Genomic DNA, 21,938 nt, shown 5'->3' with positions numbered 1-21,938 from the left:
CCAACGTGCTGCCAGCTCGGCCGGGCAGCCCTCGGCCCCACCACAGACGCCGCCTCCCCGCCGCGCTGGAAGTGACGCAGCGGATTTACCTTCAAACTGCCGGCGGCGGCGGGAGGAGGCGGGCAGGGCCGGGGGAGGGGTCAGCGCCGCCGCAGGAGGAAGGAGCGGAGGGGTCGTGGTTGCGGGGAGCTGCTGCTGCGGTGGGGCTGCGCTCTGGAGAGGAGTAAGTGGCTGGGGGAGACCCGCGGTACCTGCCCCTTCTCCCCCCCCTCCCCGGGCTACCCGCCCCGCCTCGGTGCCCCCCAGCCCTCCCGGCGGCGGCCACCGGCTGCCCCTGCTCGGCCTGAGGCGAGGGGCAGCCCCGCGCGGCGCCGGGGACCCGGCGGGGGGAGGCGTCGGTTCCTCCGGCCCGGGGCCCGCGCACCGCTCTGGAGAGTGGGTGGCTGCCGTGGTGCCACCGTGCCCATTACACCGAGCTCGGCGGCCTGGTGTCACTGCTGGGGCTCGCGCGTGTGGCGCCCCCGGGGGCATCGCGACGCGGGGGCCGCCCGGTGTGAGGGTCCCCCGGCCAGCCGTGCGGGGCTGCGCCTGAGGCACCGGGGCGCCCGTGCGGACACCCCGCTGCGCTTCTGCTCGGCCCTTCACCCGCCACCTGCTGAGGTTTTTTCCTCAGTGGAGTAAGCTTTTGGCAGTTATGGCGGTTTTCTGCTCCACAGAGAAGCAGTAGGCACCAGTTGTAGGTATCCCGTCTGCGGCAGGCGCGCCTGCATGTGCTGAGAAACGTGTTGGTTTAACATCGATCATCTGTCATTTTGAAAGAGTGCCATCCCCTGTGGAAACGGGGAGTAAGTAATGTGACTTTTTTAAAAAAGTCTTTTGAAAGGCTTAGCATTGAAAACATAAAATGATCTGCCAACGTGTATCTCTCTCTAATGATTTTTATATTTTTCTTAATTTTTTTTTTTTCATAAATAGCAAGGTATGCTTATGTTGTTGGTTGCTGGCTATTTTTCTTTTGCTCCCGTTACTGTTAAATACGGTAAGTGGAGGAGAACCAGTTTGTTTAGTATCCAATAAGTCTGGCAACTCTCCTGTTTCCCAAGTAATTAACACAATCGCTTGTTGATACCGAATGTTGCTGGGAGTAGGTGTTGTGAAGAGTATTGAGTTGGAAGGGAGCTCAGAGGTGATGCAGGCCATGTCAACCGTAAAAATTGATTCCTGAAAGCTGTTACTTTGGATTTTTTCTCTTCTGGCTTGCAAAGAGAACTTTCTGAATTTTACATGGTTGCTTTGATGCCAGAGCCTGTATAGCAGGCTGAAATAATGGAAACATGTACACTCTGCCAGAATTCAGGCTCTGGCTTAGCCCAGATGTTAAGGTTGTACAGGACTCTTTGGAAGGATTTCCCTTGTATGGCTTGTGCTGTTCTCTCAGTCAGCAGAGTGGCTGGTGGGTCCCCTGTTGTAACTGATAGATCCCAACTTTAATCTTCCCACCCAACATCTCCATATCAATCTTTTATTTTTTAAAAGTTATGGGGAATTTCTTTGTGAAATGGGATTGATACTGCATTCAGTTACAGCTTCCCAAATTCTAATGTATGAATGCAAGCAGAAATTACTTAGAGTTGTTCCTTACAATAATTCCTTAAAGTCATTATGGAAAACATGATGTATCCCTGATGTTTTCTTGACGACAGTCAGGTTGTTATCTTTAAATATAAAATTAAGTTCCAAAACCTCACTCTCAAAACTTCTAGGTACCTTGAACTTTTGTTACGTCTCAACCCCTGCTGCTCTGGGCTGTTCCAACTTCATAAGTATTTGAGGTGCTTGGAGCAAATGATAAAGTGTATTCTGTTACCAGAGGTGCATTAATTCAATGAGTTTCTATTGTGTTAATTTTGATAAACCATATATACTCACAGCTAGTGTGGAAAGTGAGTATTCTTACTGTGAAGCATGTGTGTTTATACACAGTGTAGAATTAAACTTGCAAGACAAAGTGCTTAGATTATTTTCCTTATATCTTGTTTGCTGTAAACTTTACAAGCTCATTACTATTTCAGTTGCTGTTGGAACATAGATAACTTCATTGGGCATGATTCATGGAAAGGTCATAGCTGATAAGTGCAGCCTTGCTGCTTTGACATCCTGTTACGTGATAGTACTTAGGTATTTGTAAATACTTTGAAATTTATTTTAAGTGGTGCAGGATTAGTTTTGTGGGTTTCTTTTAATTCCTTCAGGTGTGGTTTGACTTAGGGTTTGTGCATAGTCACACCTCTCCCATGTGTCTTACACCCTACTCTGAGCTGCCACAGTCTGCTGTGACTTTCTGCTGCAAAGTTTAATCTGGTTTCAGATCTGTACTCAAACTCTATTTTTCCCCCTATCTTGGGACGGCAGCAGCATGTTTAGTTACAGGTGCAGTAAGCCTGCAGACCCACATTAGTGTATCAGCCCTGTATTCTAGTGGCAGCAGCAATGGCATGTCCAAACGTAAGCAGAGTCAGCAGCTTTTTCTGCCCCACATGTACACTAGAGCCTTGTATTTGGAAGCCACTTCAAGCTCTTCTGCTCTTATGACTCAACGTGAAGCAACAAATTAAATTGGGTTTCTAGTTTAAACTAAATTCTCTTGCATTTTCAGTACAACTGATGAAACGGGTAGTTTCCTGGGGTTTCATTGGAATGACTACATTCGGTTGTATTGGAGGCATTATAGGCTTAAGTGAACACCTTTTTTTTTTTTTTCCTACCCCCGTCCCCGTATGAAATACTAGGTCATTATTGTCATGTGGCTGTTCCTCCTTTCTGCCCTTCCTTCCGCTGTCTTCTGTTGCTTGAAAATCACATTTACTTTTGTGATGTGCAGTACTGTCATTTTGGTCCCAAGCTTTCATATTTTCCCGACTTAGCCTTTTGGGATTTTTTTAATTCTTACTATTTTCACATTTCCAGATGAAAGCTACCGTTACAAGTTTGCCCCCTCCCCAGTTATTTAAACAGAACTGCTGTTCTGCTTGGATTGCTCTACAGCATTCAGTGTAAAAAAAGTTATCTGACTTCTGTGTTTGAAAGTCTAGTTTGGCTTTAGTAACTTGCTATTACTTGATTTTAAAAATGTTTATTAGCATCTTGCTCAACTTGTGATTTCAGTAGTGTTAGTCATCGGTTTGAATTCTCAGGACAGGCAAACAGGTGTATCTGGTAGGATGAGCAGGAGTGGAAAAGCTTGCTCCTAAATACAGCAGGAAAAACTTCACTAATATCTGTGTGATGATCCATACAGCAGTTGCCAAACATCTTCAGGCTCTTTCTCCTGAGGTAAAAACCAACAAAACTCCCAGGTCAAACTGTGTCTCCGAAGCCTAATTAGCCTGGAATATAGTAGTCTTTGTAGTTGCTAGTGACATTAACTATATCAGCTTGTAGCCGTGATGGCCAGCTCAGCAAGTTTCTGGCCAGAGTGAGATTAGATGGTGTGGCTTCTTATGATGGCAGGTTTCCAGACTCAGCCCCACGGGTCCCTTCGGTTTGGATGGGTGTGGGCTGTCACAGCCCTGTCTTCGGTTCTGCTGCTGCCAGAGTTTTTGCTGTTTGGACTGAAACTTTTCACAGCAGTTATCTGCTTCAAGGGAAGCTGGGGAAGGAAGCAAGAAGGTGTTGGCTCAGGAGTGGATCAGCTGTGCATCCGTGCATAAAGCTACTTGGGAAGGGGGCAGAAACGGGAGTGGAAGTCTTAAAATGTGTACAATGGGGAACTAGTATTTTAGCAATAGGTTGTCTGGTGTGTGCAAAGTGTGCCTGCTGAAACCTCTGATAATGCATCCAAACTTGACCCTGACCTGGTCTTGAAATGTGTTCAGTCTTAAATCTGTATTGCGTCGGTGAGTTTAGTACCTCTTACATTCTTTAAATAGTTGATCTGTATCAAGTATGCTTCATCCCAGGGCTTAGCTGTAATTGCATGTCTGCAATTGCTTCTTTCTGGTACTGGGTGCAGGTACCAAATGAGAGCGAGACAATTCTCTTGCAGGCATGCTTATGTAGTTATTTTAATTTTTTCTGTGCTTGGCTCTAGGAAATTAGGAGGAAACTGGGGGTATTCGTGGTTTGCAAGAGGCAGGAAAAGTGGACACAGTGCAGCTGTTTTAGAAAAAAGGGGGGATGGGATGTGTAAGTAATGGATAAGCACATAGGATGACTGCTCTATGGACCGTGGTGACTGTGAAGAATAAGTACTGCTTCCACTTATTACTGTATTTGTATAAATAATAATTCTGTGCTATTCTAAACTAAAAGTGCAGATTCTGCTAATGCTACAAAGTAGAAGTGGTCATAGTCCATGATGTTTGCTCAAAAAATCTCTACCCACTTGGTGGGGAAAAGTAGCGTGGTTTGAACAAGATGTTAAATCAAGTGGGTAGCTACACACTACATGTTTAATTGCAGACTTTCCTTACCTTTCAGTGATAACTTAGCAACCCCAACATTCATGAAGAGTTTCTTTTTAAGTGTAAAAATGAAGGTGATAGGAAGGTGCAAGCTGGGCATGGAAGATGGATATTTGTTTCAAAGAAACATTAAATAAAACTGAAGAATTGTAAAATCAAACAAATGGAAAAATAATGTTCTCCATGATGCAAAATCAGGCCCTTAAACTTATGCATGGAATGTTAAGGCAAAAAAAAATGAATAAAACTTCATCTGGAAGAAGGGCTTTGGTTTATTGTTTGTTGGGGTTTTTTAAGCCACAGGCCATTATAATATGGACGATGTTGTAGTACCAACAGTAAAATACCAATTTATCTCACAATAGAATAAATAGGGAAGGAGAGTACTGGGCCTTGCAACAGTGCATTTAAATCTGCATATCTCATATATGCCTTTCAACAGAATCTTCATTGTATGAAACAATTCTATGAAGTAATACGTTTATCAGTAAAAACTTCACCATGAAGAGTTTGATTTATAGTAATAGGGAAAAATTATCTTTTTATATAGATGACATTTATTCTAGGATCTTTTTCTAACCAGTATATTTCCACCTTCTGTATTTTGATATGCCAAATGAGGTAATAAGCATATGAAAATAGTTGGAAAAATTTGTTCTGGTCCTGGGATTATTTTTTTCCTTAATATTTTTTTTTTTTCAGCTTCATGTTGAACATGAGCCTTGTTATGATCAGTGAGAATGTAAAGCTGGCCCGTGAATATGCCTTACTTGGAAATTATGACTCTGCGATGGTCTACTATCAGGGAGTTCTTGACCAAATGAATAAATATCTCTACTCTGTCAGAGATACGTATCTGCAACAGAAATGGCAACAGGTAAATAGTACTTTTCTGGGACATTCTGAGGGAAAAACATCAAAGTAGCAAAAATTGTCTTATCTTATGGTAAACAAAAGTATAAAAATACTTACACCATTCCCTGATAAACTGTCGTCCTGTTATATATAGGCTTGTTATTATATAGACTTATTTAAGTCTTTCTGATTTTTTGCTCTGACAATGACAGAACAGGCAGTGGAACACAGCTCTGGGGAGCCAGTCCACTCTCTGGCTGGTCAGCTTCTTGCTGATAAGTGCCCCTGTTATGCTGAAGGGTTTTTAGGCTGGTATCATTTTGAATAATCTTATTTCCCTCTCACTGTTTTCGGAGTGTGATGTAGATCCTTAATAGAAACAGTGTTGTGGCTACCATGTTAATTTATCCTTAACGCAAACCATCTTTTTTTTTATTGACGTTCAGTCTCTTAGGTTGCACTCTTTTCTGTCATACTTGTTTAATATGCAAAATTTGTCAAATCCTCTTTGGTGTTAAATCCAAAATCTATTTGTTTATTCTCTAAGTGTGATGAGGAAGGCAGAAAAACCTTCTTAATATCTGACGTGCATTATTCTTGTCTATTGAAGTAGAGTCGGGTAGCTTGTGAGACCTTGTGGAATCCATCTGGGCATTACATGGGCTTGAACAGAGGACTATTACAAACTTGCTTGCAATGTGCTTAATCTACTTTATTTTTTTTAATCAGGTTTGGCAGGAGATAAGTGTGGAAGCTAAGCATGTGAAAGACATAATGAAAACTCTAGAGAGTTTTAAACTAGACAGCACTCCGTTGAAAGCTTCACAACAGGAATTACCAGCTCATGATGCAGAAGTCTGGTCTTTGCCAGTACCTGCTGAGCGTAGGTAAGAGGGAACCTGAAGACTTAAAATGAACGTTTATCAGGGCAAAGTGTGCTTTGACTTCGGCCTGTTATTGTGTAATTTTTGTTCTAGAAGTGAGATGTGTAACACATAACACCAGCAGCTTGCCTCCATTTGTAGTGAAGGAGATGCCATTTTGAGGCAACCTACTTCAGAACATTCTGGGGCTTTAATCTTAATGTAGGCTTGACTAATGTAAAGCTACTTTTCTTCCTTTTTTTCTTTTTTTTTTCTTTTCTTTTCCCTGACTTAAGATGAGCTAGTTATTCTGTGGAAGCTCATCTCTATTCCTGAATTGATCTCATCAATTTTAAAATGATTCTGCATGTAGCTGATAGAAAAAGAATGAAGATGTATTAGCAGGGTAACAGTAAAATCTAGAAGTGTTCAAGCTCAGTTTCCTTTCTGTAGCAGGTGGTTCCCTGATCATCTTGGTGAACTGGTCAGTTAGGCTAGCATAAACTCGAGGGAAGGGTTGGGAACAAGCAGCCGCAGGCCAGCCTCCTTATTTTAGATGTCTTTTTGAATTATGCTGGGTTAGTGTCTGTGAAACCAAGGCCTTGCAGTGTAGCTGCTGCTGAAAGGATAGTCCTCCCCGCCACAGTTGTCTTACTTTTTTTTCATTTTTGTCTTTGTCGGTGTTAATTAGCTGGTTTGGGATGCTAAACCGGCAAAAAAGACGCTTTTGTGGGGCTAGTATTTCTTTTGTTTGGCCTCTGGTTTTTTTGGCTTTTGATGTTTTTCTTGTTTTCCTGAGCTTAGCTCCTTGAACTGGTTAATGGAAAGGTTTTAACACATGCCAGTGGTGCATGAAGGAGGGAACAGTAGTGCATGCAAAGCAGACGTGGAAATGTGCATTTTGACAGAAAGTGACTATTAGATCAGCATAGCTGTGCTGTCAGACTGTTCTTTGAGGCTTTGAACTTACAGCACAGACAAGTTCAGTCTTTGCGGCTACATTTTTACTTTTTTTTAAAAAATGTATTTATTTTAAGCCTGCCTTCTGAAGGAAATGGGTCTTATGTGATCACACTGTTTCTGTTTAATCTCATGTAATAACTTCGGAACACTGCTAGCCAATTTCATTCAAACCTTTTGGAAGAATAGTCTGGGAGGTAGAACTTTCCTAATGTTTTGAAGCTTTCTAGTGAAGAGATACACAAAGTCATCTTTCTAAGAAAGGAAGTACTTCAGAGAACTGGTTTTTTTCTATTTATCTTACCAGCTGGTAAAGTGTTGAGTTATGGTAGCAAGAAGAAGCCACAGTGAAAACTTGGGCCATGTTGTGTTGGAGTAACCACAGTAAATTCCTATACAGAGGTAGCAGAGCTCACAAATTTAGGTGGAAATTAGATGTGTAATCGCATTATTGCTTTATCTTGAGCTCTGGAGTGGAATTCAGAGGTGGCTAGCTGTTCATAAATAAAAGTATAGGGTGGTAGGTGCTCCATTTGGAGAGTGAAAATACATTCACCATATGATCTTATCATTAGCATATTCATGTTGCCTAATATACATTTCACCCTGAAGAGATATGTTCTGACAAACTTGCTGCTGTGGATAAATTAAAGAGAAGTTATGGGCAGGTACTGGATTCTGATATATCTTGAATGATATGTCAAAACACATCTCCTCATTCAAGTAAATTCTCTCCAAATCGGAGTCTTCTGTTTTCTGTTCTTTAGAAATATCCCTGAACATAAACTTGACTGATAGCTTATTGATGCTGGAATTTTATGCAGGCCCATGGAAAAAGTCTACCTGTGAGAGTAATGGATTTATATGGGGAAGAAACTGAATTTTAAAAAAGAAATCCACAGTGCTAATCATGATACTGGTTTATTCTTATGTGTTTCTAAAAGTACTCTAGTTTCAAACAGCTGGAGGGCTCACATACACATTTTCTTTCCCAAGAAGCGAAATTAAAAGGAAGTGAAGATAAAACTGTCCTTCCCCAGAAACCTTTAAGTTTCTTTGGGTAGGAGGGTGAGGACTGTTGTGATAAGGAGAAAATATATTGGGAATTTTTTTGTTTTGTTTACTTTTTGCTAAGCTCTGTAATACTAGAATTACTTTTATTTATGAAATATACAAAGCATGGAGTTTGTTTTAAGCAAATGAGCCCTGAGCTTGTGGCAAAAAGAAACTTTGTTTAGTGACTATCTAAAAATGTCTGTCTTGTTTCTGACATACAGATTTTTATCATGAGCAAAATGGCTTTTCAGTTTGTAACCACTTGATTTGGTTATGTAGTGCTCACCAGTGACTTTACACTGAGGCTTTTTGCATATGTTACAACTAATTAGACCTTCGCCAGGACCCAGAAAACGTCAATCTGCTCAGTGCAGTGATTGCAGAGGTCACAATAATCGTGTAAGTGCAGCTGTCAGAGGCCCTCACCGTCCATCCTCTCGAAATCCCAATGATAAAGGGAAGGCGGTCCGCAGCCGGGAAAAAAAGGATCAGCAAAATAAAGGAAGAGAGGAAAAGGTAAGCTTGCAAATAACTTCGTGAACTCAGTCTTGCTTTCTTAGTATTGAGTGTACTATAGAATTGGATGACTATAAAATGTTTCTTGTGTTCAAGTCAGCATGCTGATTTGAATCTCACCTTGTAAGGTATCTTTGTTTTATGGACAGTCATGGTTATGGATTAATAAAAAAACCCAACAAATTCGCATTTGGAGGAAGTGATCTGGTAAATGTGGGCTTGTTTACTGCAACCTGAAGATAGTTTTTTAAAATTATACCACTGAATTACTGAAACTGAGCCTGATGGAGCTCATTCAAGATGGGATGTCATTGTGGGTTCTTTAATTGCTTTTGTATATTCTGGACAGAGGTTGAATCAAGTGTTCCAAAGCACTTCAAGATTTATTTAGGAGACCTGTCTTTTTGGTTTGTTTGGGGTTTTTTTTGTTTTTTGTTTTTTTTGAGATCTGGTATTAGCTCCAGGCTCTTTACAGTTTAATACAAAAACCCAATGTACTTCATGAGAGAGAATGATCTATGATCTCTTCTTTGCAATCAGTGTGCTTTAATTTTCACTTGTGCTCTGGTATCCATAAATTTAGCTGATGACCAGAGTAAAAGATCATACTGAAGACACTAAATTCATAGTTTTCCAGACTCTGAATAAATCAAATGTCCATGTAACAGTTTGTTAGCTTCAGCAACTTCATGTTGTGGCAAGGTGTCATGGCCTGTGGAAACAGTATAAACTACAAGGGTGGAACTGTTAAGCTATGTAAGCTGCTACTTCTGTTAGGAGCTGTATTACACTGTCTTTGATAATCCTCTCTCACTAAGAATATACACACACAGAGACAGGATAGGTCTTTTTTTCTTTTTTGCAGTTGTTCAGTCATCACCAGTGCTTGCTGTTAAGTGTATAAAAAAAAATGGGGTATGTCTAGTGCATTTTATTTCCTTTCAGTTGCATGGTCTCTGCTGTTTGAGCCCTTTGAACTGTGTAGCTTCTTTGCTTCAGCTCTACTGCAGAGCTGCTTCTCTGCTGTTCTTGTCCATGCTTCAGTATCAGTTAATTAGCTCTTTTACCTCTGTGGTCTTCCTGCAGATCATCTTTGGTCATCCTACATGTGGAAGTCCTGCTTAATTATTTTTTACGTGTGTCCCCCATATATATGACATATTGATGACACTCATAGGGTTTGAGATACTCTAGCTCAGTGTGACACTTTCTGATCCAGTCTCACGTATAATTCCCCCTACCCAGCTGCTGCCTCAGATAGTTTTCGATTTCTCCAGGAGAAGAGGCAAACACTGGTATAGTGTGATAGGCGTGTGCTGGTTTAGTTACGTACTAAAGCAAAGAAACTGCCTCAGTTTAATATGCTGGCTTTGGTGAGAAGGAAATAGGACCAGGGCAGTAGAGAAAGTCTGGGTGAACCACATAGATCCTGCAGTGCCGCAGTCATGTGGATGCTCCCTGATTTTCATGCTGGTTTATGTTGCTGCCTTCTAGAAATAAGATGCTATTGTGGACTTGTTATAAAAATCCATTAGTAGCATAGCCACTGTTAGGTATTTACATTGTTATATCCTTTATATGTAGAACAAATCCACATCTGAGATTTCAGAGTCTGAACCAAAGAAATTTGATAGTGCTGGATATGATAAAGATTTAGTGGAAGCTTTGGAAAGAGATATCATTTCTCAGAATCCCAACATTCGATGGTAAGTTTGGATATTGCTGACAGTTTTTCTGAGTTGTTTCTTTTTCCTCTTATACGATATGACAAGAATGAAGTATTTTAGCATATGCTTACATATAAAAAGTTACCTACGCGTTTTCTTTACTCATTAAATAGGCAACTAAACTTGTGTAGCTGAATATTTTTACAACTTTTTTTTCCACCCATAGATTCACAGAATAGTTTGGATTGGAAGGGACCTTTAAAGATCAGCTAGTCCAACCCCCTGTCCAACCTGACCACACGAAGCTTCTCAAACTTTTCGAAGAGTCCTGAAATAAATTTTTAAGATGATTTTTTGCAATGTATAAGAGTCTAGTGTCTGCCAGTGCCTCTTCATTTAAAAACCTGCCTTGCTTCCCAGGGGCATACCAAGGTAGAATACCAATTAACAAAGAAGTTATGTCAATATAGGAGTATGTCAATATAGGAGACCTTTGAAATCTTGCTGGATGTGATGTGACCGCAGTATAAAATATAACCATGTGCCAGTACCTTTACACAAATGTGTTAAATATTAAACCTTATACAAAGCTTGTTTTGTGTTCCAAATGTTTCTAAGCTTAGGTGGTTTTCTGAGGATTAAATGAGAAAAAAATCTTCTGGCAAATGAAGTAGGCTTTAAAAAAACCCTGAACAATCCCAGAAACAATTTTGCATGCGTGCAACTGTCATGTATTTCAGTTTAATATGTAAATATGTTTCAGTTTTTATATTGAATCTTAAATTGCACCTTCAGATTTGAAACTAATTCTCCATCTAGCTATGTTTTGAAACCAAAATACTGGTTGGGCACATTCTGGTAAGTGGAATGCCCTGAGACCAGCCTATAAGGTATCTTAAGAGTTAATACATCTGTAGCTCTGGAAAAGAATTCTAAAAATTCTTTTTGATTCAGCTACATTTACTACTCTGCAGTAAACTGTTCTCGTAACAATGAAAACAGCCAGCCTCTCTGCAAATGAGGGCAGCAGCATCTGTAACTAGCATAAGTTTAACCAGCTTGCCTTACACTGCTTATTCTTTCTGTGAATAAAGCAACAATGCTCTAGTGAAATAGTTAATGTGTCTTTTTGCTTTTGCATCCAGCTGGAGTCTACTAGCCACGTCAGCTGTAGTTGTTGTAGGCTTTTGCTAGTAGAATGTAAATAAATCCAGCTCATTTTCCTGAATTATGGAAGAGCTGTTACATTACAATAAGTTTTAATTGCATATTGTTTTGAGCTGTGGACTGATTCTTTTGCAGCCTGTCTGAATCTTTCTCTTTCTTGTCAGGGATGACATTGCTGATTTAGTAGAAGCCAAAAAGCTGCTTAAGGAAGCTGTAGTTTTACCGATGTGGATGCCAGAGTTTTTTAAGGGAATTAGAAGACCATGGAAGGTATGAAAAAATCTGATCCTGTGATCATAAGTAGGATTCTGAGATTGGATCTTGGCGGAACAAGACATTTCAGGTGTTTTACAGTTTATATAAATTCTTTCTACTTTTGAGTAACAAAATTTGTGGTCAATAGTACTAACAAAATAAAAATGTCAGCCAGATAAATACACTGTCTTCAGCTATATGTTGTAAGTAAGCAATAGTAATTAATTACTTACCTTTGAATAACTTTTCAAGGGAAAGTTTACATCTGGTATTTTGATATTACACTATTAAACAAACTTTCAAATTGCCAGTGTTATGATTCTTTTCCTAAAAGTGGGTTTTCTTCATTTTAATAGGGTGTGCTGATGGTTGGTCCTCCTGGTACTGGAAAGACCCTCCTGGCAAAAGCTGTCGCCACTGAATGCAAGACTACTTTTTTCAATGTTTCTTCTTCCACACTTACCTCAAAATACAGAGGAGAATCTGAGAAACTTGTTCGTCTGCTGTTTGAAATGGTGATTAAAGTTTCTGAACATAAATAGTGAGATAATGAAGTAGAAATTACTTCTGGAATAGTGAAACCTTGCCAAGGTGTAGAACTCTCAGCATACATAAACAGCTCTCCAAGTTTCAAACACTTTAGGACCTCTGATTTGGCCATGTACATTGAAGAGATTATTCTAAACAGCTTTATAAAAACTGAAAAATGAGGTCATCTTTATTTTCATGTTAGCTAGTTACATTAGAGGTAGCTCGCTATAAGCTGATGAGTTTTGTAGAACATACTTGAATGTAAAACTGGAGATGAAATGTAATTGCTTTCTGGGTGAGAACCCGACTTCGGCTGTGTGTGTTTTGTTGTTGTTGTGGGTGGTTTCTTGTTTGTGCTTAAAAGAAGTGGACTTCCAAACTGTGGCTGGCTTCAGAGCACGTGACACTTGAAATTGGCTGAGAATAGGTCGTCTCTTCTCACGTGTTACCGGGTTTGCCTGCAGCGTGCGCTGGGGTGCCCGGTACGGAAGGGGGCAGCAGAGTTGCAATTGCAGTGGTCAGAGGAGTATGAAAAGAAAAGATCTTTTACAACATAGGTTGATAGGCATGATATCAACTCGCTTGATATGATCAATCAAAAATGCATATACACAATGGACAGCATCTCAGCTGCTGTAGGGGAATAGCTTTTATTATTGCCGATCATTGTCTTTGACCCCTTGTTTTCAGAAAGGTTAAGGAAGGTTATTTTGCAGTTGACCTGTTCTTGGACAGGTTCCATATCATGGTGTCCTAGTTTAATGTTCGTCCTAGCTTTAACTGAGTTCTTATTCAAGCATTCTGTGATGACTCTCACAGTTATAAATATTATTCCTAATGTGTAAAACTGCCTTTAGCTTATTAAACATTTGTTTATAGCCCTAACAACTATAGCACTTTCCCAAAAACTGTTCTGCTCAAATGCTATTAATGAATGCACAGCTGGTTTATAGTTGTGGTTATAGGAATGGAAGACTGGATAGTTTGATACTTAAGAGCTGATTCACTCTGGGGTTAAACGTGTCATTAGTCAGTTCTGAATATGCTATTTGTTAAATGTAAGTAGGCTGCCATTTCAGTTTCTGTTTTATCTTTTGCTTTCTTTAGGCTCGATTTTATGCCCCGACAACTATATTTATTGATGAGATTGACTCTATCTGTAGTCGCAGGGGAACTTCAGAGGAGCATGAAGCTAGCCGACGTGTGAAGGCAGAACTGCTAGTTCAAATGGATGGTAAATAACTTGATCGCTGGGAAGTGCTGGACTGGAGGAAATTTGAGGGGGGGAAAAAAAAAAAAAAGTAAATCAAAACCTCATTCTTCAGAAGCAATTCCTTTGAAAGCCTTACATACAATAGGGTAAAAAGATAGAAGTGCACTACTATTCCAACTGTCAGTGTGGAAGGAAAAAAAGATACCAATTATTTAACAATCTTCTAGCACATGAGCAATGATCTTATATTACTTACTCAGAATAATGAAGACTCAGTGGAAAACACAGTATTTCAAAACTGCAAAAGGAAGAAAGTACTGATTGCTCCTCTCAAGTCTTTACCTAGCATATCACTCACTTCTCCAAGTAAAAAGTGTTTCAAAAGAATGTCACCTGCTCCAATTTAAACTTCAAAGGCAATTGTAACACTTAACTTCTTCGGGTTCTCTTTTTTTTTTTTTTCCCCTAAAGATAAAAATAAAAAATGAAGGCAATTTTTTATAGATGTGGCTGTGAGAGTTTTCTTTTTAAAATACTGAGTTCATTACAGCTATTTGGTTAATATTTCACAACAAAGTTTAAAAGTAGGTAACACACTGCAAAGTTGCCGTATAGAGGCATCCTTTTTATGCTCTGGTGAGCAGAGAGGAGGAGAGGAGCACCTGAAAAGTGCTTATCTATGGAGTAATTTGTGGTAGAATTCCATGAGTCAGAAGATTTATATATTTATTTCTGCTTCTCTGGTGTTGATACCCTTTTATGTTTGTCTTTAAATAGCTGCAGAGCTGTAATGCTGCTCTCGTAACTCTAGTATGTGCATAAGCTGATTTTATTAGTAATACTATTCGAGGTCCTTCTACTTGAGCATTCATAAATGGTGTTTTATATGCAAATTTTCAGGCAGACTAGGTACAGCGACTATTCCGTAGCCCAATCCTATGATGGTAAGCAAAAAAAGTAAATGCAGAGAGTAGCAGGTTTAATGAAATTAACTTCCTCACATAGCAGCAGTTTCACATTACTTTAGAGATGGAGGTGTTCTCGTTGCTTCTGAGAAGCTGTGATTCAGTCCACCAAATTTAAACGTTCAAATTCAGCAGTTTGTAAGAAGCCACTTGCATATGTGAAACATTTGACCTGAATTCAGAAGTGAAGAAATGCTGCTTTTGTGTGGCTGTTAGTGAATACTGTTGGGGGGGGAGCAGTATCTTTTTTGGTGTGGTGATGGTTTGGGGGTGTTATTTTGGTTTTCCTCACACGCTCTTGCAGAACATTGATGTGAAAATTCACACACTGTAATGGCAGAAATACAAACAACTCTGCTGTAAATCCATTCCAGCTGTGATAGAGGGGAACTTCCTGATGTGAATTAAGTTAAGTCTCCATTTTCGCTTGCAGGCTATCATATAGATGAAAAGCTGACTGCACTTGGACTCACTGAAGTGCAGTAGTAAACAGCTGCTTTAATACTCCAGAATTGTGGATATTGTTCTCTCTATACATGAAATGTCACAAAACATATGTATATTTTACTCCCTCTTTTCTCCAATGCAGGTGTTGGAGGGGCTACTGAAAATGATGATCCTTCCAAGATGGTCATGGTACTTGCTGCTACTAATTTTCCTTGGGATATCGATGAAGCCCTAAGACGGAGACTAGAAAAAAGAATTTACATTCCTTTACCATCAGGTATGAAGACTTGGGGAGAGGAGAGGTTGAAAAGACTAAAATCTAAACTTATCAATATTCCTTTAGTTCTGATCACCTGGTTGAAAAATCTAATAGATACGTGTATACTATTTCATTTATGAATTCAAGGCCATGTTAAATCTAAACATTGAACATTTACCCTTGTAGCAAGTATAGTCTTTTTTCTCATTCTTCTCTCTTATCCTTCTTCAATTCGTTACTTATCTTCTGAAAGAAAATTGTATAGACTCAATTTTTTTATGCTTGGATTAGCAAAAGGTAGAGAGGAACTCCTGAGAATAAATCTGCGAGAACTGGAACTGGCTGATGACGTTGACCTTGCAAATATAGCTGAGAAAATGGAGGGTTATTCGGGTGCAGACATTACCAACGTGTGCAGGTATGTTAACTTTGCATCATTTGTGTTACTACTGCTAAAAACTCTGAGAAAACTGTTTGTAAAGTAACTTAATTTACATGATTAAAGTTGTTGGATAAAACCAGACTGTAATTTGTCTTTTATGTATGGCTAAAAGGTGAAATGCTGCATTAATATTTGCCTAGATTTCCATTTGATATTTTCCTGTAGTAATGGTGAAAAGCAGTTGCAACATAGCAATCTAAACAAGCTGTGGTTTAGGTAAAATTCCATGTTCCTTCGTATACACCAAATTCCTTGCGTGAGGAATATCCACAGGATGGTAGACTTGAACTTGCAGAGTTGCAGTCGTACCACTGAGGTTATACTACCTAAGCAGAACAGCTGTGTGTAAGAGACGATAGTGGCAGAGGCCAGAAAAACTAAAGTAAAAATGTGGAGTGGTCTTCCTTCACAACACAGAGAAGGTATACCATATTGTGTGATAGTACAAGAGCTGCGTACTCAGCACATTGGCTTTACTGTGAGTCCAACTTCAGTTTTCTTCTACCTTCTCCATCTCCCATTTTCCTCAGTATTGTTTGCATAGTCATTTGTGGGCCTGTTCTGTAATCTAGATTCCTGAAATAATTGACTAAAAATACCTGCTAACCTTTCCCCTCATCTTTTCTTTAAAAAATTGAAAAGGGAAGGAAAGGACTGACCTTTTAAGAGACTAATATTGGTGATCTGGTTTACATCTGAAGCTTTGCACTGGCATAGTAGTTGCAGCAGTGGCAAACTATGGAATCAGCAGTAAGGGACAAAGAACCAAAGCTTCTTAAGACGCGGTCATCATCTAATAAGCACCTGTGTAACTGTGCTTTCAGGCTTTGGTAGCACAGAAGTGTGGCAGCGCAAGGCTTGGGCTCCTAGTTGTGCCCATGCAAGTGTTGTGGGGGCTGTACTTTGAACAGGATAAGAGAACTGTTCTGGATTAAAAACACCTCCTCGGTACTTCTCTCAAACACAGATCCATTTCTTGCCTTGATTCCTAATACAGCTTTGCGAACATTTGTCCGCACAGCTGACAGGACAATGTGCAGTGCTGCAGGGATCAATACGAGTAGCCTGTACACAAAACTGCCACTAAAGGGGTCGCTTAAGGCTGAACTAAGAGTTTGGAGCCTCAGTGCTGTTTCCTGAACAAACCTTACACGGTGTCTGGGAAAAGAATGGTATGTTAGTTGCTCTGAATCAGTGTTGTGCAGATTTGTTTCATCTGTAGGTCTGTGAGATGGATTTGTGGTGGTTTTTTGCTCTGTCTTGATGTTGGTTGTGCTGCGAAAGGAGTTTGTGCTAATAGGTTCATGTTACATGAAAGAGGGTTTATTTGGCCAGCTGCTTTGTGAGTTTCAGCTGCAGTTTGTCTCCACTGGTCTGTTCAGTGTTTGTTACTTGTCATTCATTTTACACTGGATACCAGTGCGCTTGTTTTAAAAGTCAGAATGCTTGTAATGTTTTTCAATTGCTTGCTTATAGAGAGATGCACACACACTCTGTTGGGTTTTATTTTTTTAATCAAGGTCCATTCGTACAAATACTATTAAAAAAAACCATGCAAAAGCAAGCAATCAAATAAACAAAACCCACAAAGAAACACCGGAGTCTTTAATTTGTGGCAGTCTCCTTATTGAAGACAGAGGTAGCAGCAACCAGAAATCCAGACAAACTGTGGTTTGGATGCGCATGATTTGAAATTAGTAAGAAAGTACTCATACTAGCCTGTGTATTTCCACTTCGTTAATGGTGTCAGGAAAACCAGATCGTAGATATGATTGTTTCATTTACATTGAGACAAAAAACCATGACTGATTTAAAAATGCTTAGTATGGTTCAGGCTCACAGTACATAAACATAGTAAAATTCAAACTTGTAGGCTGTAACAGTGTTTGCTAGCGACACAAGCAAAACTTAAGAAAAAGTGAACCAAGAACTTTGGTTTGCTCAAATTATTCTCCTATCTTAAAGAATTTGATGTGAAATCCAAAGTTGCTGAACGAGAGTGAAAACCAGTCAGAGGTAACAATACAGTTCCTTACAGGCAGCATATAACCATGGAAAGTGAAGGTAAAACTTGATTTTTAAAAGACATTCCAGGAAATCTAATATGCAATTTAGATGCATTTTATATGTGAGTATAAACTGAATCATTGTTTTGAGTGGGCTGTGAAGGTTGAAAGGCCTTTGGAACAGAACTGAGCCCTGCTGTGGGTTCCAGTGGGTGGCTTCCTATTTTTTGAATATAGCTTTGGTGCTTCTCCAGGCACTGAGAGTGCATTTGAGAAAGCACAGAGAGCCGATGTTGGAATGACTGTGACACATTTGTAAAGACACTTAATGCTTATTGAGGCCAGAAGTTTGAAGAGCTACAGGCTGAACGGATTCTGTACTTTTAAGAGTTAATGGTGAAGGTACAGGTTGGAGGTAGATGCTGTTGACCTCTCTGTCTTTGAAGCGGGATTTCTGTTTGGACCAGGAAATGTTCCAGCCTTTCCTCCTACGTGCAGGAGAACCAGAACCATTACTTAGCCTTGTTCCCATTAAAAATTCTGTAAATGGCAGCTGCATCACAGGCATGCAGTGGCATTAGAGGAACTAGTCAGTCCACCTCTTTCACCTAGCTTGTGAATAGTAGTTGTTCAGGGATCCAGTGAGAATAAATCCATGTTTGAAAAATATGGGTGGCATGGTATTGTAGGTTGTACAAGCACTTGGAGATCTTCCTGTAAAAGCTTGCATTCAAAAAGATACAATAGTGAATTGTAACAGCTTAACTGGAATGGTATGTTGAGCCTTTCAATCAACTGAACTTGCCATTCTGTATTGAGTAACTTTTTTTTTTTTTTTTGCATCCTTAATAGAGATGCATCGTTGATGGCTATGAGAAGGCGTATTGAAGGGTTGACACCAGAAGAAATAAGAAATCTTTCCCGAGATGAAATGCACATGCCAACAACTATGGAAGACTTTGAAATAGCTTTGAAGAAAGTTTCTAAATCGGTATCTGCTGCGGACATTGAGAAATACGAGAAATGGATAGTTGAATTTGGATCATGCTGAGTTGTCTTATCTTGAAGAAGCCACCTTTATGTCTTAAGCTTAGAAGTAATAAGTAGTGTGTCAGCGCACTGCGCGCTCTTTTTAACTTTTGTAATTTAAGAGCAACAGATGTCTAAATAAATTTTTTTTAAAATGCAGATTCTGTCTAGCTGTCTTTGAACTAGCTCAAAAGTTACTTATTTTTCTCAAATACAAAAGATACTGATGGGATCTGCTTTGATCCTCACAATTTTAAAATTACTTAAATTCAACTCCTGCATCAGAGGGTTTACTCTTGGAAAAATAGCTATTATACCAAAAGCCCAGTGTAGCCCTGCTAAATGAGTAAGGGATGCTGAGAACTAGAAATGGGGTGAACAAGATGCAGGTATATAGATGGTTTTGCTAGCTGATCGTAGAGAATTCTACCCTTAAACTCTTTCTTAGTTATTAGTAAAGAACCTACTCAAAGGTTGAGATTTAGAACAGCAACCCTTGCATTACGAACAGTCAAGTCGATTCTACTGAAGTTTAAGCAAGTGTAGGATCATCACTGGTTTACAGTATCCGTTAAGTAACATTAAAATACAATCAGCCAGAGCAACTCTGTGCAGCCAGCGGTGATGCACTGTCACATGTATAGTCTCCTTGTAAGTCTGAGGGAAAACAAAAGCTTTCTGGCATTAATTCCAAAGTACGTTTTTCTTCCTTGACTGTACGGAACTGTAAGCTTCAGAACTCTTGACTGGCAGGTTGGGTCCCAGTTTACACCAGTAAGTGTAAGGCTGGTATTTATTCTGGTGAGGCAGTGCGTGTTTGTGCTCAGTTGGTTTCTGCTCATAACCCTGACCTTACAATTGATGTAAAATCTAAATTCTCTTTTTGTATTATTTGACAAGTGGAATGTAGAAGCAGCTCTGTGAGGGTGGTTCTACAGTGACCATTTAGGTCATAATTTTAGATTTTGCTCAACAGTGGTCATTGTAACTAAAACATCTGTAACTTCTATCCATCCATTTTTTTTGGAAACACTTCCTGCTAGTTCACCTTGGAGCAGCTGGCTGCAGTTCTGCTTGCAGCTAAACTTCATGCTTTTTCATGAATCAAGTATGTCTATAGACTTGTTTCAGCTGGCAGAAACATGCTGTATGACACTGGCCTGGAGTTCTTGCTCATGTATCTCTTTCAGATGCTGCCAGGCAGGTGGGAAGGACAAATGACAATGAAAAGTTGCAGTCCAGGTAGAAGGCAAATGTATCCCAAGTTGTGTAAATGCCATTATCGTGAACATCTTGTTTATGTACTTAAAATTCACCACAGTGTCACTGAGTCACTGAGTGACAGCTGAACATGCTGAAAAGGGACTTGAGCAGTGGCTGTGGTGAGACGCTCTGGCAAGGCACCGAAATGCAGGTACTGCTGAGGGCTCCCGATTCCCTGGCTGGACCTGGCATGATGAACCCAGCAATGAAGAAGATCAAGCGAGTATACGGGTATGTGCATTTAGAGACTTCCATCTCCAAAATTAAAAACAAATGTACCTCTTTGCTTTCAAAAGGTCGGCTGTATATGTCAGTTAAGAAAAAGATGCAGTGTTTTGAAGAGCTTGGGTTTTGTTGTACTTACCTGTTTGTATGTTAGGATGGATGTGTAGTTGTCAGCTGTGTTGCAGGAAGAGATGTCTTCTCATAAATCAATTCCTTGCAAGCAAACCAAAATACTTGTTCTGTTACTTGAGTAAGAAGGGAAAGTAGGCAAGCTTTAGTCCTTGGAAGCAATCCAGTAGGGGGCCACTTAAGCCTGATGGATTTTTGAGAATTTCTGAATTAAACCTTATTTTAAAAGCAGTAGTTTAGTTCTTCAGCTCAGCCAGCCCTGGTTACTAGAAATGAGCACCTGTGTAATACATGGAAATGGGGGTGGGTGGGAAGCAGTAGATGCTGAATTCATAGCTCAGAGGTTCATTTGTTTTGGAATGCAGAACGTGAGGACACCAAGCTCTGCTGCTGGAATTCTTGTATGGAGGGAAGGGCCAGCGCTGGCTGACTCCCAGTGTTTAAAAGGCAGAGGGACACCTGAGCTCCAGCTCGGTCGCACAGCTGTGTTGTCTGGCAATTACAGTGTTCAAGGTTTGCACCATTGTTTAAATTTAATGTTGTTAACCTGATAGTGGTATTTCTTTCCTTGTGCCTTGTAACTTTGTGGAATACAGTACAGGAGAGGGTTACTTGGCTCATGGAAATTGGCCAAGTTGTGAAGCAGCACCGACACTTTTTCAGGCTTAGCCACTCGTTCCTGTTGCAGCTGTTTGGAGCAGTTAAATCGCCCTGTTGCTGTGCAGGTGCTTGGTTTACAGTTTCATAAGTAGGGATGCAAAGAACACGTGCTAACAGCTGCCCAGTTTCCATCCACAGCACAATTCACACTGTGTGCAGTAAGAGCTGTTGTTCCATGTCCATCCTACTCTTTCTTTTTTTTATTTTTTTTATTTTTTTTTTTCTGAAGAAACAGCTAAACTTCAGCCTTATATATTGCTTCTATTCCAACCATGTTAATGAAGGGGCCAGGGCTATGTTCATAAAGGGAAAGAACATTAATTTCCACATACAAAGAAGAGCTTGTCCACAACTGAAGACTTGTTCTTGTCTGTGCAGTCACCATTCCTTTGCGGGCGTCTTAGCAATTTCCCGTTTAGCCATGGATGACTACCCTTTGTCATGTTTTCTGTGACTAAATCGCACTCTTACCTCCCTAGCTCCTAGCATCAGCTCTGCCTTACATGCTTACATTACTGTCACAGCAGCTCTGCATAGCAGGGTCCCACGGGGCACAGCCTGGGGCTCTGGCCATGCCAGCCCCTGCCCCTGGCTCCAGCCCGGTGGCTGCAGCATCCACAGCCCCCTCCCCACCAGCTGGGGCATGTCCCCACTTCTGTCAGCCTGACTCAGACGGGCATCGGGCAAATGCTTGGGATCCTGTGCTCTGACAGCGCTGAGCTTAAGGAAATAACAGCCAAGCACAAAGCCACACGGTGCTAGAACAAAAAATGTTTTTTTTTTAAGAAACAAAAAGGTGGGGGGTGAAGTAGGGTTCCTTGGCCTGACATGCCCCACAAGCTACTGGAGGGTGCGCTCTGGTTTGGCTTTTTGCAGGACAAGCCAGTGTTAGGAATGTTCCTTCGACTAGTGCAGTGCTGTCACTTCAGTGAGTCACCTCGAGCTGTTCCTGCCACAGACCAGCTGC

At 40.4% G+C, this 21,938-nt stretch overlaps 1 protein-coding gene across 7 annotated transcripts; it reads left to right on the top strand.

Moving 5' to 3' along the window:
• The first annotated feature begins 92 nt into the window (after nt 1–92).
• Nucleotides 93–18,853, top strand: KATNA1 (katanin catalytic subunit A1). Of its 7 annotated transcripts, none has more exons than XR_008822454.1 (12): nt 93–223; nt 5,166–5,340; nt 6,048–6,205; nt 8,530–8,713; nt 10,298–10,419; nt 11,712–11,817; nt 12,159–12,317; nt 13,441–13,567; nt 15,101–15,235; nt 15,509–15,635; nt 16,681–16,831; nt 18,518–18,654. XR_008822454.1 is itself a non-coding variant. In XM_056342434.1 (12 exons), the coding sequence occupies exons 3-12, from the start codon at nt 5,170–5,172 to the stop codon at nt 18,714–18,716; spliced, it is 1,488 nt and encodes a 495-aa protein (XP_056198409.1). In that variant the 5' UTR covers nt 140–223; nt 976–1,039; nt 5,166–5,169; the 3' UTR covers nt 18,717–18,853. The 7 variants fall into 7 exon arrangements, 6 of the variants coding, with proteins under 6 accessions (XP_056198406.1, XP_056198409.1, XP_056198407.1 ...); XM_056342434.1 differs by lacking the exon at nt 16,681–16,831 and adding an exon at nt 976–1,039 and having other exon boundaries at nt 140–223; nt 18,518–18,853; XM_056342432.1 differs by lacking the exons at nt 93–223; nt 16,681–16,831 and adding exons at nt 556–845; nt 976–1,039 and having other exon boundaries at nt 18,518–18,853.
• Nucleotides 18,854–21,938: the final 3,085 nt, after the last annotated feature.

The sequence above is a fragment of the Falco biarmicus genome, chromosome 6 (assembly GCF_023638135.1).
Source record: "Falco biarmicus isolate bFalBia1 chromosome 6, bFalBia1.pri, whole genome shotgun sequence".
NCBI classification, from domain to species: Eukaryota; Metazoa; Chordata; class Aves; order Falconiformes; family Falconidae; genus Falco; species Falco biarmicus.
The sequence above is the reverse complement of the archived record's forward strand: the minus strand, read 5'-3'. Positions and strand labels throughout refer to the sequence as shown.

Excerpts from the sequence above, each read along its gene's own strand:
- KATNA1 (XM_056342431.1), top strand. The coding sequence starts at position 5,170 with ATGTTGAACATGAGCCTTGTTATGATCAGTGAGAATGTAAAGCTGGCC. Across the intron at positions 12,318-13,440 it reads TTCGTCTGCTGTTTGAAATG|GCTCGATTTTATGCCCCGAC; the intron begins GTGATTAAAGTT and ends TGCTTTCTTTAG. Across the intron at positions 15,636-18,517 it reads GACATTACCAACGTGTGCAG|AGATGCATCGTTGATGGCTA; the intron begins GTATGTTAACTT and ends CATCCTTAATAG.